Here is a 14,174-nt window from a genome sequence, read left to right as displayed (position 1 = left end):
CTGCACATTACTCAGTAGCGTCGACTCGTCCAGACACAACAATAGTGTTCACGTACACAAACGAGGGTAACAAAAACAAGATTTGCCAACGTGAATTGAATTGTGTACACTGATCAAACACCTCGATCTTCCCTGCCGTTCTGTAACCCGTGTGGCGTTGAGCGGCTTGTACAGTTGTGTTTGTGTTCTGCCTGGCATGCAAATGAAGACCGGCCAGAGCTTTGTGTATACTAATGTAGGAAATGGTTGCGGCCTCATCCGTCGTGGTAGTGTATATGGAAATGGAAGAGAAACTTGACGTTGTGCCAAGTGCGGAGGGAAGAAAGCGGTCGAGGGAGGAAGGTAAGGCTGTAGTTCAGAGGTTATGTGTAGGGCGAGTGTGCGTGGAAATTTAACGAAAGCTTACGTTCGGGCCAAGTGCGAAGTTATACAGGTCAGAGGGACAGGCCGGCAGGATTTACGCACTTGACTACTGGAATGGGAGGCACCGGTGAAGGGAGGCGCCGAGACGGGGCGGGAACGGGAGGAGGGCAAATAACCGTTACCTCTAGTGGTGGGCGGACGCGCTATATGGATGCTGGTGGTACGGGCGGGCGTGTGAGGTACATTGCTACACGAACACAAACCGTTTCCACCGTCAATGTGTTCACCGTTCGTCTTGTCACGCCGCACAGCCTTTGTTTAGGATGGTGTGTCTCCACGGGGAACTGAAGCCCGCCGCAACAACTCCCGGTCATTACCCCTTCCCTCCCCAAGCCCGCGTAAGCCTTCCCGTTCAGCCAGCACTGCCCCGCCCGGCTCCTTGCTCTCCCCCCTGCCAGGTTACTCCAGCGCAAGGCGGACCTTCCAGACATAGGCTACACGTCCTTCAGTCTTCCACGTTACTGGTTCTCGTATTAGCGTTCTTTAGCCTTATTTTTGTGAAGGCTGACAGCACCTGTGTGTAGCGGCTCAGCAAAATCTCGTGTCATTGTGGCGAGACGTGTTATTGCAGGTTATTGCCGCTGTTCTTTGTCTGCTCACGCTACCGAGTCGTAGAATCATGAACGAAACATAGCTCTATTTTGCTCTTCCCTACATTTCCTAACTCTACACCAAATGAACTTAAATATTGGGCCTTTGTGTGTGTGTGTGTGTGTGTGTGTGTGTGTGTGTGTGTGTGTGTGTGTGTGTGTTAATCTAATTCATGGCGTAATAATAATAATAATCTCGTGTTTGTTTGGCAGGGTATACACGATACACCTCTTCACTAGTGTTTAAGTATTATCTGAGCAAGTATCTAATTGTATGTAATTAAGGCACCACGAGAGTTACTATCAGGCGACACTCGTCACGACTGATTGATGGACAGTGTGTTTGTATGACAGGTGGCCGCAGCTGCCGGGGCGTGGCTGCTGCTCCTCCTTGGGACCCTCGGAACTTGCAGCGAAGTGAACACGACGTCCCACAAGCCCGTCAACGCCACGAAGAGCAGCGCTGAGAGGGAGGAGGGCGCAGGGCGGAGGATACTCATTCTGCATCCCATGTACGCCGCCTCGCACGTCCTTACTCTGCGTGCCTTGGCTCGCTCCCTCGTGGCTCGGGGGCACCAGGTGAGCCGCAGGAAATAGATAGATAGATAGATAGATAGATAATTGGGTGTTTAACAGAAGAAAGTAATTGTTTGGGCAAACGTTATTTAGTCTCCCAGGGAAAAAGATTGTGTAATAATCAGAATTCGATGAGAGCAATGCTTTTTAGTCTCTCATGATAGAAGAATAGCTTATTATTTAATATCTACAATAGGAAAGAAGGCAATTGTTTTAATGGAGGTAATGTGTTTAAAAGTCTGCATGAGGAAAAGGTAGCTTTGTATCTGTGATGGTTAAAGAGAAACACGTTAATGTTATATTGGGAAAGGAAAATCTAGTTGTGTTAGTAGGAGCCAAGTACAGTGCCGGGAAATTTGTTAGTCATAATTATGTACTAACTAATGATCTAAGTTAGTACATAATTGAGGCGTCCGAAGGAGAAAGGGGGTAAGGGACATAACATTTTTTTTCTACGTTGCACTGGGAAAGGCAGGCCATACATCCCAGGAAGAACAAGATATACGTTGCAAGGGAAAAGCGACCTTCAGTACACCAACTACAAGGTCGCTTTTCCCTTTTCCCTTTCTTTCTTGTTTGTTGTCCTTCCTGGGATGTGTAGCCTGCATGCCTTTCCCAGAACAAAATAGAAAATATGTGTGTCCTTTGCGCCTCTTCTCTGACACTGCACTACCTTTCTGTCCCCCCACACTCGCAGGTGACGGTGGTGAGGTGGAAGGACACGCACCAGTACCCCGCGGCGCGCCTCCCGGGCATCACCGAGTTTGTGCTGGCCATCAACAACACGGACGGCGCGGTGCCCCACGTGACGGCGGAGGAGCGGGGCAGGTAAGCGTGCGCACCTACCCACCCACCCACACACACACACACACACACACACACACACACACACACACATGGCAATAAATGTAAGGGTGTTAATTAAGAGGAAATGAAAGGCAAAGGTAATTATATAAGAGAATGGTTGTGTAATTACATTTGAATTGCCTTTGTGTTTCTTATTTTCACTGTTAATGAGGTGAGATGAATGAGTGTAATTATGTTTTTTTTTTCTTGTTGCCTATGCATATTTATTTTAACTCCATTTCCATGTAATTATCCTTCTCTCTCTCTCTCTCTCTCTCTCTCTCTCTCTCTCTCTCTCTCTCTCTCTCTCTCTCCTATCTGTTACTGTTTCTCTATCTGTCTGTCTGTCTCTATCTCTCTCTACCTCGCTATCTATATTATTCTTTATATATCGCTCTCCCCATCTATATATCTACCTTCCCATCTATCAATCTATCCATCTATATATTTATCTATCTATCTTTCTATTTATCTATATATCTCTTTCTATCTATCTATCAATCCATCCATCTACCTCCCGCAGCTTCGTCATGCCGCAGGAGGTGATGTGGAGCAGTGGCACATCCTGGTCCGCCCTTCCCGTCGACGCCTTCATCACCGTCTCCACCTACTGCCGCACCCTCCTGGAAGACCTGCCCCTCCGCCACCACCTCCGTCAGCAGGAGTTCCACGTGGCCATCGTCGATCTGATTTATAATGAGTGTAGCCTCGCCCTTGCCCACGATTTAGGTGAGTGTGTGTGTGTGGGTGTTATGGGGAGAGGGGGGGAGGTGTGTAAGTGTGTCTGTGTGTGGGGTTGGGGGTGGGGTATTTAGTAAGGGGCGTTTTTATAGACTTGTGGTGTTTGTACGGGGGCGTATATGGATAGAAGTGCAAACAGGCAGACAGATGTACAAAGAGAGAGACGGATGTGGTTTATATTGTTCTCATTTCCATTATGTAAAACTAAACAGCATTCAACACACACAGAACACGTACCACATTAGCATAACAAACCATTCTTCAGCATTTTCTGGCATTTTTAAACGCTCAAAACTCGTATATAATTTTTTATGCAGTTGTTACCTTCCTACTTTCCCTTTCAAGCTTACCTCCTTCTTACCTTCCCTCCCAGCTTACCTCCTTACCTTCCCTCCCAGCTTACCTCCTTCTTACCTTCCCTCCCAGCTTACCTCCTTCTTACCTTCCCCTCCCAGCTTACCTATTTCTTACCTTCCCTCCCAGCTTACTTTCTTACCTCCCCTCCCAGCTTACCTATTTCTTACCTTCCCTCCCAGCTTACTTTCTTACCTCCCCTCCCAGCTTACTTTCTTACCTTCCCTTTCCAGCTTACTCTTTTCCCTTCCCTTCCCATTTTACCTTCTTACCTTTCCTCTAAGTTTACGCAGTTCTTCCCTTCCCTCCCCACCTTACCTTTTTACCTTTCCTCTCCCTTTTCCTTTTTACCTGACCTTTTTCTTACCGACTCTCTTCAGCTTATCTTTTTCCTTCCTTCCCCAGCTTATCTTCTTACCTTTTCTTTACTTTTTCTTTACCTTCGCATCCCACTTCACCTTCTTAATACTTTTCCTTTACCTTTCCCATCTTATCTTACCTTCGTACCTTTCCCTCGCAACTTACTTTCTTCTTACTTAATTGCCTTCCCCACCTTACCTTCTTTTACCTTCAGTTTACCTTCCTTTACCTTCCCACCGCTGTCTACCTTCCTACCTTTCCTTTACCTGCCTTTCTTACCTTTCCCATTTTACCTTTTTACTTTCCCTCCCCAGTTTATGCAATTCTTACCTTTCTTCCTCTTTCTTCCTCAGCTCACCATTATCTTACCTGTCCTCCTCAGCTCACTTTCTTACCTCCCTTCCCCAGGTGTACCGGCAATAGGGTACTGGGCTTTTACCTTCGCTGGGGGGGAGCCTCAGTACACGACAGCCTTCAGCCCACCCTCGTCCGTGCCCTTCATCCTCTCCCATTACCAAGATGCCATGACCTTCAAGCAGAGGGCAGTGAACCACCTGCACGCCCTCGCCAGCCACCTAGTCATGCAGGTGAGGCAGAAGCGCTGATTTTTTTTTTTTTTTTTTTTTTTTTACAACAAAGGAGACAGCTGAAGGGCACACAAAAAAGAAAACAATGATAAAAAAAAGCCCGCTACTTGCTGCTCCCAAAAAAGAATCAAAAGAGGTGGCCGAAAAAAAGGTCATTTTCGGGAGGAGAGGTGTCCTGATACCCTCCTTTTGAAAGAGTTCAAGTCGTAGGCAGAAGGAAATACAGATGAAGGAAGATTGTTCCAGAGTTTACCAGCGAAGATGCTGGTTAACTCTTGCATAAGGGGTTTGGACAGTATAGGGATGAGCATGAGTAGAACGTCGTGTGCAGCGGGGCCGCGGGAGGGGGGGAGGCATGCAGTTAGCAAGTTCAGAAGAGCAGTCAGCGTGGAAATATCGATAGAAGATAGAAAGAGAGGCAACATCGCGGCGGAATTTAAGAGGTAGAAGACTATCAGTAGGAGGAGGAGAGCTGATGAAGACGAAGAGCTTTTGATTCCACTCTGTCAAGGAGAGCTGTGTGAGTGAACCCCCCCCACACATGAGATGCATACTCCATACGAGGGCGGACAAGGCCCCTGTAAACGTACAAAGGTATGCCAGACACTGCTCCAGCAAAATAAATAAAAACGAGAGAACGGAAGAGAGGTCAGTGTCGGGTGGAGAGGTGGGTTAGTGGGTACGAGAGATATGTAACAGGTTGACTGGAAGACTGGTATTTATGGATTAGCTGGTTTACATATAGATATATTTGATGGTTTTGAGTTCCCTTCATGCCCTCGTCACCCACCCATTCATACAGGTAAAAGAGGAAGGCTTGCAGGTTAACTGATAGCTAGACTCGGAGATTAGCAGGTATAGATAGACTGAATGAATGGATAGGTTGTAAGCTCCCTCCCTGCCCTTGTCATACCTACCTCATTCAACAGGTAGGGAAGAAAGGTTAACAGGTTGATTAATAAGCAGGCTTGCAGATTAGCAGGCATGGGTAGTTTATGAAAAGGTGGATTAGTTGTAAATTCCCTTCATGCCCTTAACGACTCACCTCATCAAATAGGAGTGTGTACAGGTTAATTGGCAGGCAGGTTAGTAAATTAGAAGGTAAGAGAGATATATGGGTTGCCATAGAGAGGTTCATAACTTAGAAGGAATGTTTAGATAAGTTTGCCCCTACTCGACCAGGTTTTTCCTTATCCGTCTACCTCCTTGCCCTTCACGCGCTGTAGCTCCGGCTTTCACTTTTTTAGATTCAGTTCGGCATTACCGGTTACCACATCTCGCGCCTCCTGCCCTCCTGCCCCCCGCCGGCCACCCTCCTCGCGGACATCTCAGGGATGCTCATCAACTCCCACCCCGCCCTCGACTACCCCCGCCTCCTGCCCCCGTCTTTTATCAACGTGGGAGGACTCCAGATCCAGCCACCGAGCCCGCTGCCCAAGGTGAGTGTAGGTTAATGGTGTGGCGCGTGGTGTGACCCCTACTTGTCCTTCCCCCGCAAACACGTTTATCCTGTTCCTCTCACTTTCCCACACTTTTCCCTTTTTTTGTGAGAATTTCCATATACCGATTTTCCTGAAGACCAATACCTGTTAAAAAAAAGGTGAAAATATCTGTTCCGAATAAGAAAAGAACATGTGAGAGGAGAGTTAACACACGACAAGGATATTCAGCTAAAACAAATATAATGTTTCCATGTTTGTCGTTTTTTAAGAGCGAGTTACGTAAGAAAACACATACGTAAGCATCTGTTTCTTCCAACTCTCTCCACATCCCTTTATCGTGTACGTGACGACATTCTAGTGATGATGACAGCAGTGGTGACGGTGGAAGTGTTAGTCTGCGCCTTAGGCTGAAAGACACAATGTATAGTCACCGTACAGCAAATTGCCCCACAAGCCCCGCCCCCTTCCTCACCCGCTCTCCAAGGTAACACTGACGCCTAAATCCAAGCTCCTTTCATCCAACCCTAGCAATGGAAGGAGGGGGCGGGGCGTCTGGACCAATTTAGTGTACGATGCCTATAACTCACGCCTTTTAATGGGACTTTCACAGTGCAACGACGAGCTACATGGTTTTATTTTCCCTTCCCTTCCCATACAGTCTCTTGACCATTCACTTCTTCAACTAACACGTTACCGCGGAACTGAGAAACTTAATGCACCCCAAAAAATATATATCCAAGTATTTGTTTCCTTACTTATATATACTTTAACAAAAACTATAACGACAGTATTTAAATATCATGGTGTTAAGTGTCCCCTAGAACTCAACTGATTTTGCTGTTTTGTTGATAAGAAGTTACCGCATTCTGGTTTTGGGAACTCATTCTACCTGGAAATATAGATAACCAGATAGGAAAGTATAGATAGCAACATATAGATAGGTAGATAGATATACAATAAAAAACGTAGATAAATAAATATATGCTAAATAGACACACAATTGCGGAGATGGAAAGCAAGATATACATAGATGAATAGATTAATAGGTGCGAAACATAGATATTTAGGAATGCAAATAAAAAAAAGAGAAAGAAATAAAGAAAGAAGCCAAAAAACAAGCCGGGCCGTTCGTCATAACTATTGCCCCTCCCCCCATACACACATCTCTCTCTCTCTCTCTCTCTCTCTCTCTCTCTCTCTCTCTCTCTCTCTCTCTCTCCTAGCAATAACACACGGGGAGAATGGATGGAGGGGTTTTCCGGAAGGTTGCCATTGGTGTTGACGTCCTTATAATTATGATTCCACGACCGCTCCCCCACCCCCACCCCCCTTCTCTCTCTCTCTCTCTCTCTCTCTCTCTCTCTCTCTCTCATTTATCACTTCCATCCCCTTCTCCACCCTCCCATCCCCTTTTCACCCCTCCTTCCCCCACTTCTCCCATCCTCTTCTCATCCCCCCCCCTTCCCCCTTTCTCCCATCAACTCCTTTTCACCCCTCCCCTCCTTCTCCCATCTCCTCACCCCTTTCTCCCATCCCTTATCACCCTTCTCCCACTTTTCCCAACCCTTTCCTTACCTCCCACCTTCTCCCATCCCCTTCTGACCCCTTCCCCTCTTCCCCAGGAGCTGGAGGAGTGGCTGGCAGGGTCTGGAGAGGCCGGCACCATCCTCTTCTCCATGGGCTTCATCTTCAACCCTCGCACCGTGCCCCTCGAAGTCATACGAAGCCTGATGGACGCATTCGCCAGGCTCCCGCAGAGGGTATGTAGGAGAGAGAGAGAGAGAGAGAGAGAGAGAGAGAGAGAGAGAGAGAGAGAGAGAGAAGCCTGCCTAACTGTGGTAACCTAGGCGTGACGGAACATGACTCACCACCCCACCCTGTCATTTTCCCCACCTTGCCGCATGCTTGCTCGGTCCATGACTCACGCACTCACTCTCGGCCCGCCCTCAACTTCCTTCCCTCATCCTCTTCCAGGTGTTGATGAAGCTGGAGGAACCGCACCCCGCCGTGCCCCCTAACGTCAAGGTGGTGAACTGGGTGCCGCAGCAAGACGTTCTCGGTGAGTTCGTTAGTTCTGGCACCGAAATTGGGTTATGGGGGTAGTCGGTGAGAGTAGTGTGTGTGTGTGTAAAGGGGGGAGGGTGTGGAGGGGTGATTGTGGAATGGACTGCTTTGTTTTTGTTGGATTTTCCTTTTTTTACGTGTTTTATGTTTTTTTTTCCACTTTGTTCCTTTACTTTCTCTTTTTTTCATCTTTTTTCCTATTCTTTTTCATATGTTTTTTTTTCTTTGGTTCATTCTCTCTTCTTTTTCTTCTTCCTCTTTTTTTCTCGTTTTCTTGTCTTCTTTTTCTCCTATTCTTTTTCTTATGTTTTCTTTCTTTATTTTTTCTCTCTTCTTTTTCTTAATCCTCTTTTTCTTTTTTCTTCCCGTTTTCCTGCATTTTCCTCTACTTTCTCTTATTTTACTGCTTTTTCTTTTTATCAGTGTTATTTTTTTGTCTCGTTTTTTCTTGCATTTCTTTGATTTTCTTGTTTTTTTCTTCTCATCTTTTTATCAGTCTATTATTTTTTACTTTCATACCTTTTTTTTTGCGCTGCCCTTCTTTGTTCTTTTTATTTCATTTTTCATTATATATATTTTTGGCACCTCTGTACCTGGAGCCACTCGAGTCTCCTTTCATGACTGAGTTGCTGAGTCACCACGTCTGTTCTTTTTATCGCTTCATTTTTCTTACCTTTTTTTTTGTACGTTCGTGGGAAGGGTTACTGCTCTCTTTCTCTGCCTCTCCAATTCATGGCGAGTAACTATGCTATGTGCTCACGCGTCCTTGTTTTAGCGCACTTTTCAAATACTTCTTCCTAAAAAGATTGCATAACCTTTCTCTTCAGCCTCTTCACTCGGTATTTTTCCCTTCTTTAACTTGTTGTCGCTCTATTTTAGTTCTGTTTACTTTTGCAGGAGTAACACTTAGCCATCTTTTTTTATTTTTACCTTGAACTTCTTCCCTTACTGTGAATGTTCTTGTGTAAGGTCTTCGCTTGACATCAAACGCTCATTAAATTTACTCGCATTAGATAGCTTTAGAGAGCATTCCCATACGTACACCACAAACAATCACGTGTTATACTTACTTACCTTCCTGCCACTGATGTAATGGCTCTTAGTGGCTCTAGGAGTGTTCCCTTCCGGATGACACAAAAGACATGCACGTGTTCCTCCCGCCTACCCGTCACCGCTTTTATAACTCCAATCTGAAGACGTTCCACCGCCCGCTCCTTGCTGCAGTGACTTGCCGCGGACTCACCATTTATGTGGGCGTGTCTCCACCGGAAGTCAGAGAGATTATCTTTCATGACGCACACGAACTCACACTTACTATTTATTTAGATATGGAAAGTTTTCTGGCTTGCGCGTGTGAATCAACTTGCATTGTGTGTGTGAACTTTAATGATTGTATTTTTGTTTAGACTAAGATGATTTGTAGTCGTTTCAAGACGATATACTAGATAGCTCTGAGCCACCTGTAACTAAAGCATCTACACACCACGTATGCAAAACCTGAGCACAGACACATACACATGTCCACCACATGAAACCAAAGGAACGAAACCAAACACCTGAAGCTAAAAGACTCGCCCCCTTATTACCCTCTCACGTGTCCCGCCTCAAACAGGCCACCCCAAGACGGTGCTGTTCTTCACCCACTGCGGCATGCACGGCGTCCTGGAGGGGCTGCACTACGGCGTGCCCATGGTGGGGATGCCCGTGTTCGCCGACCAGCAGGACGTGTTAGTGCGTCTGGAGGAGCGCGGCGTGGCCCGGGGCGTGTCCAAGCAGGCGAACGAGGACCAAATATACGAGGCCCTCAAGGACGTCCTCACCAACACCAGGTAGGGAGCAAGTGTTGTGTAGAGTTGTGTGGCTTGCCTCAGTGCAGCACGTCATGTACCCTGTGAGTTCACCAATCACCCACCCACAGTATTGTGTAGTGTTTAATGTTGACCGTAGTTCTGTTGGTTAGTTAGTTTATTCGATGGATAATTAGCACGTAAGATGTAGCTTTGTAAACATGTCACTCACCCAAAGTAGAGTTTTGTCTTGGGTAAAGTAGTTTTTTTTTTGTCATTTTAATAGTTCCATTTAATTACTAATAAGTAGTGGTGTTGGTGTGTATGGATTCCCAAGCCCTAACGGGAGATATACACGCATCGTGCACACACATAACAGTAATGAGTGCCAGACAGCAGCGCGACAGTCGTGCGCGTGCCGTGTCTTGGCCTGCCGCTACATCTGACGGAGGGATTAACGCATACATGTCTATTGGTTTTCGTGTGCAGTTACCGCGCCAACGCTCGCCGCCTCTCCCGCATCATTAAGCACCACCCGCTGGACCCTCTTCGACACGCCCAGTGGCTGGTGGAGCACGTGGCGGCCACCGGGGGCGCTCAACATCTCAAATTCGCCTCCAGACACCTCAACTTCGTCCAGTTCTTCGGCCTGGATGTTGCGGCCTTCGCTGTGGCGGCGGCGCTGGCCCTCTGGTACCTGCTGCTGCCCGTCCTGAGGCATCTCATCACCACGCTGCTCTCCGTGGCGCGGTTCAGGAGTAAGACCAAAATCAAAATGACGTGATGTCATTAGCTGGGAAAGTTGGACGTTGCGTTACCTAAGGTCGGACGTCAGGGAGGGAGAAATGACTTGGCGACATGTCTTTCAGCCACCCGCTGCTCCAACTCCTCCATGAGAGTGTATGGTAAAAGTAGCGAGTGGTTTACTCATGCTAAGCTACGCGTTGCCTCAGTGCTCACCTCCGTGCCTGTATCTGTGTTCCGTCATACCTGGTGCACCTGCATCACGATGCTAACACATTAACCTGTCGAGGACGCACTGATTAGTCCTCTACTGAGTTCAAGAAGCCGAGAACCTGAACTACCTAACTACTTTTATAATAATCTTAGTGTAACATTTTGGAAGTTGTATTAAACCTAGTACGATGGGGAAAGTAGCTCACACGTAACATAACACTTTAAGCTATTAGTACACGTTAAGCATGTTAGGTTTACGCCACTGCTGTGTGTAAACGTTCATCGGTATTATTTATACTTTAGATAACTATTTAGGTCTATTAGGAAAGAATTACCTAATCATACGACAAAAGGAAAGTGGTAAAACATCTCAGAAGCACGTATAAAAAAAGTGGCCATTACATTATAAGAATGTGCAGCGAAGAGCAGCACACGGCATGCACGCACGCGGCGACCAATGAAACAAGAAGTGCAGGGTGGGGAGTCCCGGCTGTACCCGTGGAGGCGTTTAGCATCCTTTACGCGTGTGTGTGTTTGTGTGTGTGTGTGTGTGTGTGTGTGTGTGTGTGTGTCACTATCACTATACAGTTCGTACCTAACCAACTTCCTGGCTAAAAACAGATAACAAAAGTGAATTAATCATGATTCTCTATATATTTTTATATAAATAAACATGAACTGGTGTCATAATACTGCCTTCACTTTACAGTAACATAACATAATATATTCAGTTTATAATTTACAGTCAATAATGAAAATTAAAATTAAGTATAAATTACGAGTTTAATGTTTATTGTTTATTATTTATTATTGTCTGTGATTATGTGTTGCAATAACTATAATTTTGTACATAAAATACAATAAACATAATAACAGATGCGTCTTATAACTAAACAAAAAGAAATACAATAGTTTAAGATAAACACGGCAAAAGGTGTGTTGTGTATACGATATTCTATTGTTATGACCACTGCAGAATGATGACGAATCATGGTATATTCTTTCCTCCCTCTGCGAGGCCAGCTGATTCTGCAGGTCAAGGAGGCTGCTTCTTGGCCTGCAGGTCAGTGGCGGGGAGCGGGTCAGCAGTGCGGCGTGGGGGTCAGCAGGACAGCGGTGGGTCAGTGCTTGTGGTCAGCTGCAGAAAGGGTCAGGCGTGGCTCACCTGGTTAGGAAGGCTTCAGCTGCACCAGCATCACCAGGCAGGTGAGCACCGCCCCGCCCAGCTGCACCACCAAGGACTGGCTCAGTCTGCCAGAGACCCACTAGGGTTAGGACACCAGTGCCACAGCAGCACCAGTAGTAGTAGTAGTAGTGCATGGTAGTAGTAGTTGTAGTGTATTAGGTGATACTAAAACCTTCCCGACAGGTCTGCCAAGCATCAACAGCCCCACCGTTCCGACAGTTAGTCAATAAAAAGAAGTACTTTTTAGATTGGACTAACCAGCTGACACATTGGGTGCTAGGAATTTAGCTTTTTTTTTATGTATCCAAAACAACAACAAAGAAATCTCGTTATTAAGTTTTATTCGTATGCGTGACATGCATTCTCCCGTCGATATTATAAATTAGTTCTATTGGCGAATTAAACTCTCAGCCCTTCTGAACGGAAGGACAAAAGTTTCTGAAGTCACGGTTAATCACGCGATGCTTGACACTATTGAATGGCTCACCTGCCCATGCCGAAGACGTGTAGGTGTGCGGGGCGTGCCTCCATGTGCTGGGCGAGGCGGTGCAGCGCCGCGAGGGTCACGGCGCGCTGTTTCCATCCTCCCTCAGGCGGACCCACTCTCTTCTTGACTCCTTGGACTTGGGCAATGTCATCTCTGTCCTTGCCATGACCTATCCCGGGGACACTTGTGCACTCTCCCCCCTCTACCATTTCCTCTGCAGCAGGCCTGTCTTTCTCACGGTGTTTGTCCAAGGGGTGCTTCTGCATCCCGGCACCGCCGCCTTGGGTGTTATAGTCACTGATACCGCTTTCGCCACTGTCGTCCTGCCACGCAGCGCATCTAATGGCCTCCCGCAGCGCGGCCACGACGCCCTCGTGCTGGTGGCGAAGGAACGTGACACATCCCAAGTGCATTACCTAGCTGCACGTCGCCATTAATACTTTTAGTGACCACACACACACACACACACACACATACCCTCCCCCCCTCACTCCCCCCCCACACACGCACATACTCACGGCCTCCATCAGTGGTTCCCCGAGGGCGCCAATGGTGAGAGCCCTGAGCACCACGTCCAGCTCAGAGGCCGCCAGCAGCCCCAGGAGGACCGTGTCGTCCGTCCCGCGCACGTCCACCAGGCCGTACTGCAGCGACAGCATTTCCAGCGCGAATAGCAGCAGGCGCATGGTCATCACCACACAAAACACCTGCGGGAAGGGGTCAAGGGAGTCACCGAGGCCATCGTCGTGTGCAGGTCTGCGGGTCGGTGTTACTAGACAGCCTCAACACACCTGGTTGTGCAGGGCCAGCAGGCGAGTCAAGGTGAGCCAGGTCGCCGCCACAGTCTCCACGTCCGCCGGCCACCACTGCGTCTTCTCCAGCACGTGTGTCTCCAGTTTAGCCCAGGAGTAGCCCAGGCCGCTCGTGAACACCCAGATGTAGATGTCCAGCAGGTAGGGCACGAGGGAGTTGAGCAGGACCGGAAGGATGATCTGCATCAGGTAGCGTGAGGAATCGGGAATGAGGCTCAGAGTGATGTACGAGTTGAGGACGGCAAAGATGAAGGACACCGTCACACAAGCCTTTGCCTTCAGCGTGGGCCTCGCCGCCAGCCCCGCCTCCTGCAGCGACTCCATGTAGCGCACGGTGCAGGTGGTCTTGCTCAGCAGCACGGCGCATATCAGGACGATGAAGATGCATCCTATGATGATGGGCATCACCATCACCATGGTGTTGAAGGTGAAGAGGCCGCGGTAGATCTTGATGCCCATGTTGCCCAACGCCAGCGTGCAGGCCCCGATATACAGCAGCACGGCGGGCACCACCGTCAGCTTGCACACAGCATAGGACCCGTCTGGCTGCCTGCGCACGAGATGAAGGCCCGAGGCGATGGCACAACGGATAGGAAGGTAGTAACTTGTCTCCAGGAGCTTCTCGCCGTCCTTCGCCTCCAGCACGCCCACCGCCTTGGCCAGCAACTCGTAATAGCGTGTTGTTCTTTGACGGGTCTTCTTGTGCGTGGCTAACCTCCCTTCTTGCCTCTCGCCTCCAGGACCAAGATCGCCTTTTCCTTGACGGTCGTGTTGTGGCGGCAACGCCATCCTGCCCGCGCTGACGGTTCACTCAGCCTGATGGCGGGTTGGGCGGCAGCCTGACGCAGACAACTTAAGGGGCTGCTAATGGAACACTGATAACACACACACACACACACACACACACACACACAGGCAGGTCAATAACACCCCATATCAGGCCGCCTTCCCGCCATGGTGTA

General features: G+C 48.0%; 2 protein-coding genes across 5 annotated transcripts in view; one reads left to right on the top strand and one right to left on the bottom strand.

Annotated features, from left to right (window-relative positions):
• The window catches only part of LOC127002445 (UDP-glucuronosyltransferase 2A3-like), a 271,862-nt gene extending 260,258 nt beyond the window's left edge, over positions 1-11,604 (top strand). For all 4 annotated transcript variants that reach the window (XM_050868421.1, XM_050868433.1, XM_050868430.1 and 1 more), the window contains 9 exons: positions 1,368-1,592; positions 2,287-2,417; positions 2,959-3,164; positions 4,299-4,477; positions 5,725-5,916; positions 7,542-7,679; positions 7,894-7,978; positions 9,596-9,812; positions 10,260-11,604. In XM_050868421.1, coding sequence (XP_050724378.1) covers positions 1,368-1,592; positions 2,287-2,417; positions 2,959-3,164; positions 4,299-4,477; positions 5,725-5,916; positions 7,542-7,679; positions 7,894-7,978; positions 9,596-9,812; positions 10,260-10,554 — 1,668 coding nt within the window. In that variant the 3' untranslated portion in view covers positions 10,555-11,604. The remainder of the gene's footprint in view (positions 1-1,367; positions 1,593-2,286; positions 2,418-2,958; positions 3,165-4,298; positions 4,478-5,724; positions 5,917-7,541; positions 7,680-7,893; positions 7,979-9,595; positions 9,813-10,259) is intronic.
• Positions 11,605-12,275: 671 nt separating this feature from the next.
• Positions 12,276-14,156, bottom strand: LOC126998037 (uncharacterized). The gene is made up of 3 exons (XM_050859337.1): positions 13,192-14,156; positions 12,919-13,107; positions 12,276-12,777 (listed from the first exon to the last, which is right to left on the bottom strand). The coding sequence occupies exons 1-3, from the start codon at positions 13,999-14,001 to the stop codon at positions 12,397-12,399; spliced, it is 1,380 nt and encodes a 459-aa protein (XP_050715294.1). The 5' UTR covers positions 14,002-14,156; the 3' UTR covers positions 12,276-12,396.
• Positions 14,157-14,174: the final 18 nt, after the last annotated feature.

This window comes from Eriocheir sinensis, chromosome 2 (assembly GCF_024679095.1).
Source record: "Eriocheir sinensis breed Jianghai 21 chromosome 2, ASM2467909v1, whole genome shotgun sequence".
NCBI lineage: Eukaryota > Metazoa > Arthropoda > Malacostraca > Decapoda > Varunidae > Eriocheir > Eriocheir sinensis.
The sequence above is the reverse complement of the archived record's forward strand: the minus strand, read 5'-3'. Positions and strand labels throughout refer to the sequence as shown.

Bases quoted from the DNA above. Each gene is read 5' to 3' on its own strand.
- LOC126998037 (XM_050859337.1), bottom strand. From the start codon at position 14,001: ATGGCGTTGCCGCCACAACACGACCGTCAAGGAAAAGGCGATCTTGGT. The intron at 13,108-13,191 runs GTGTGTTGAGGC...CCCTTCCCGCAG, and splicing joins TGCTGGCCCTGCACAACCAG to GTGTTTTGTGTGGTGATGAC. The intron at 12,778-12,918 runs GTGAGTATGTGC...CTTCGCCACCAG, and splicing joins GGGAACCACTGATGGAGGCC to CACGAGGGCGTCGTGGCCGC.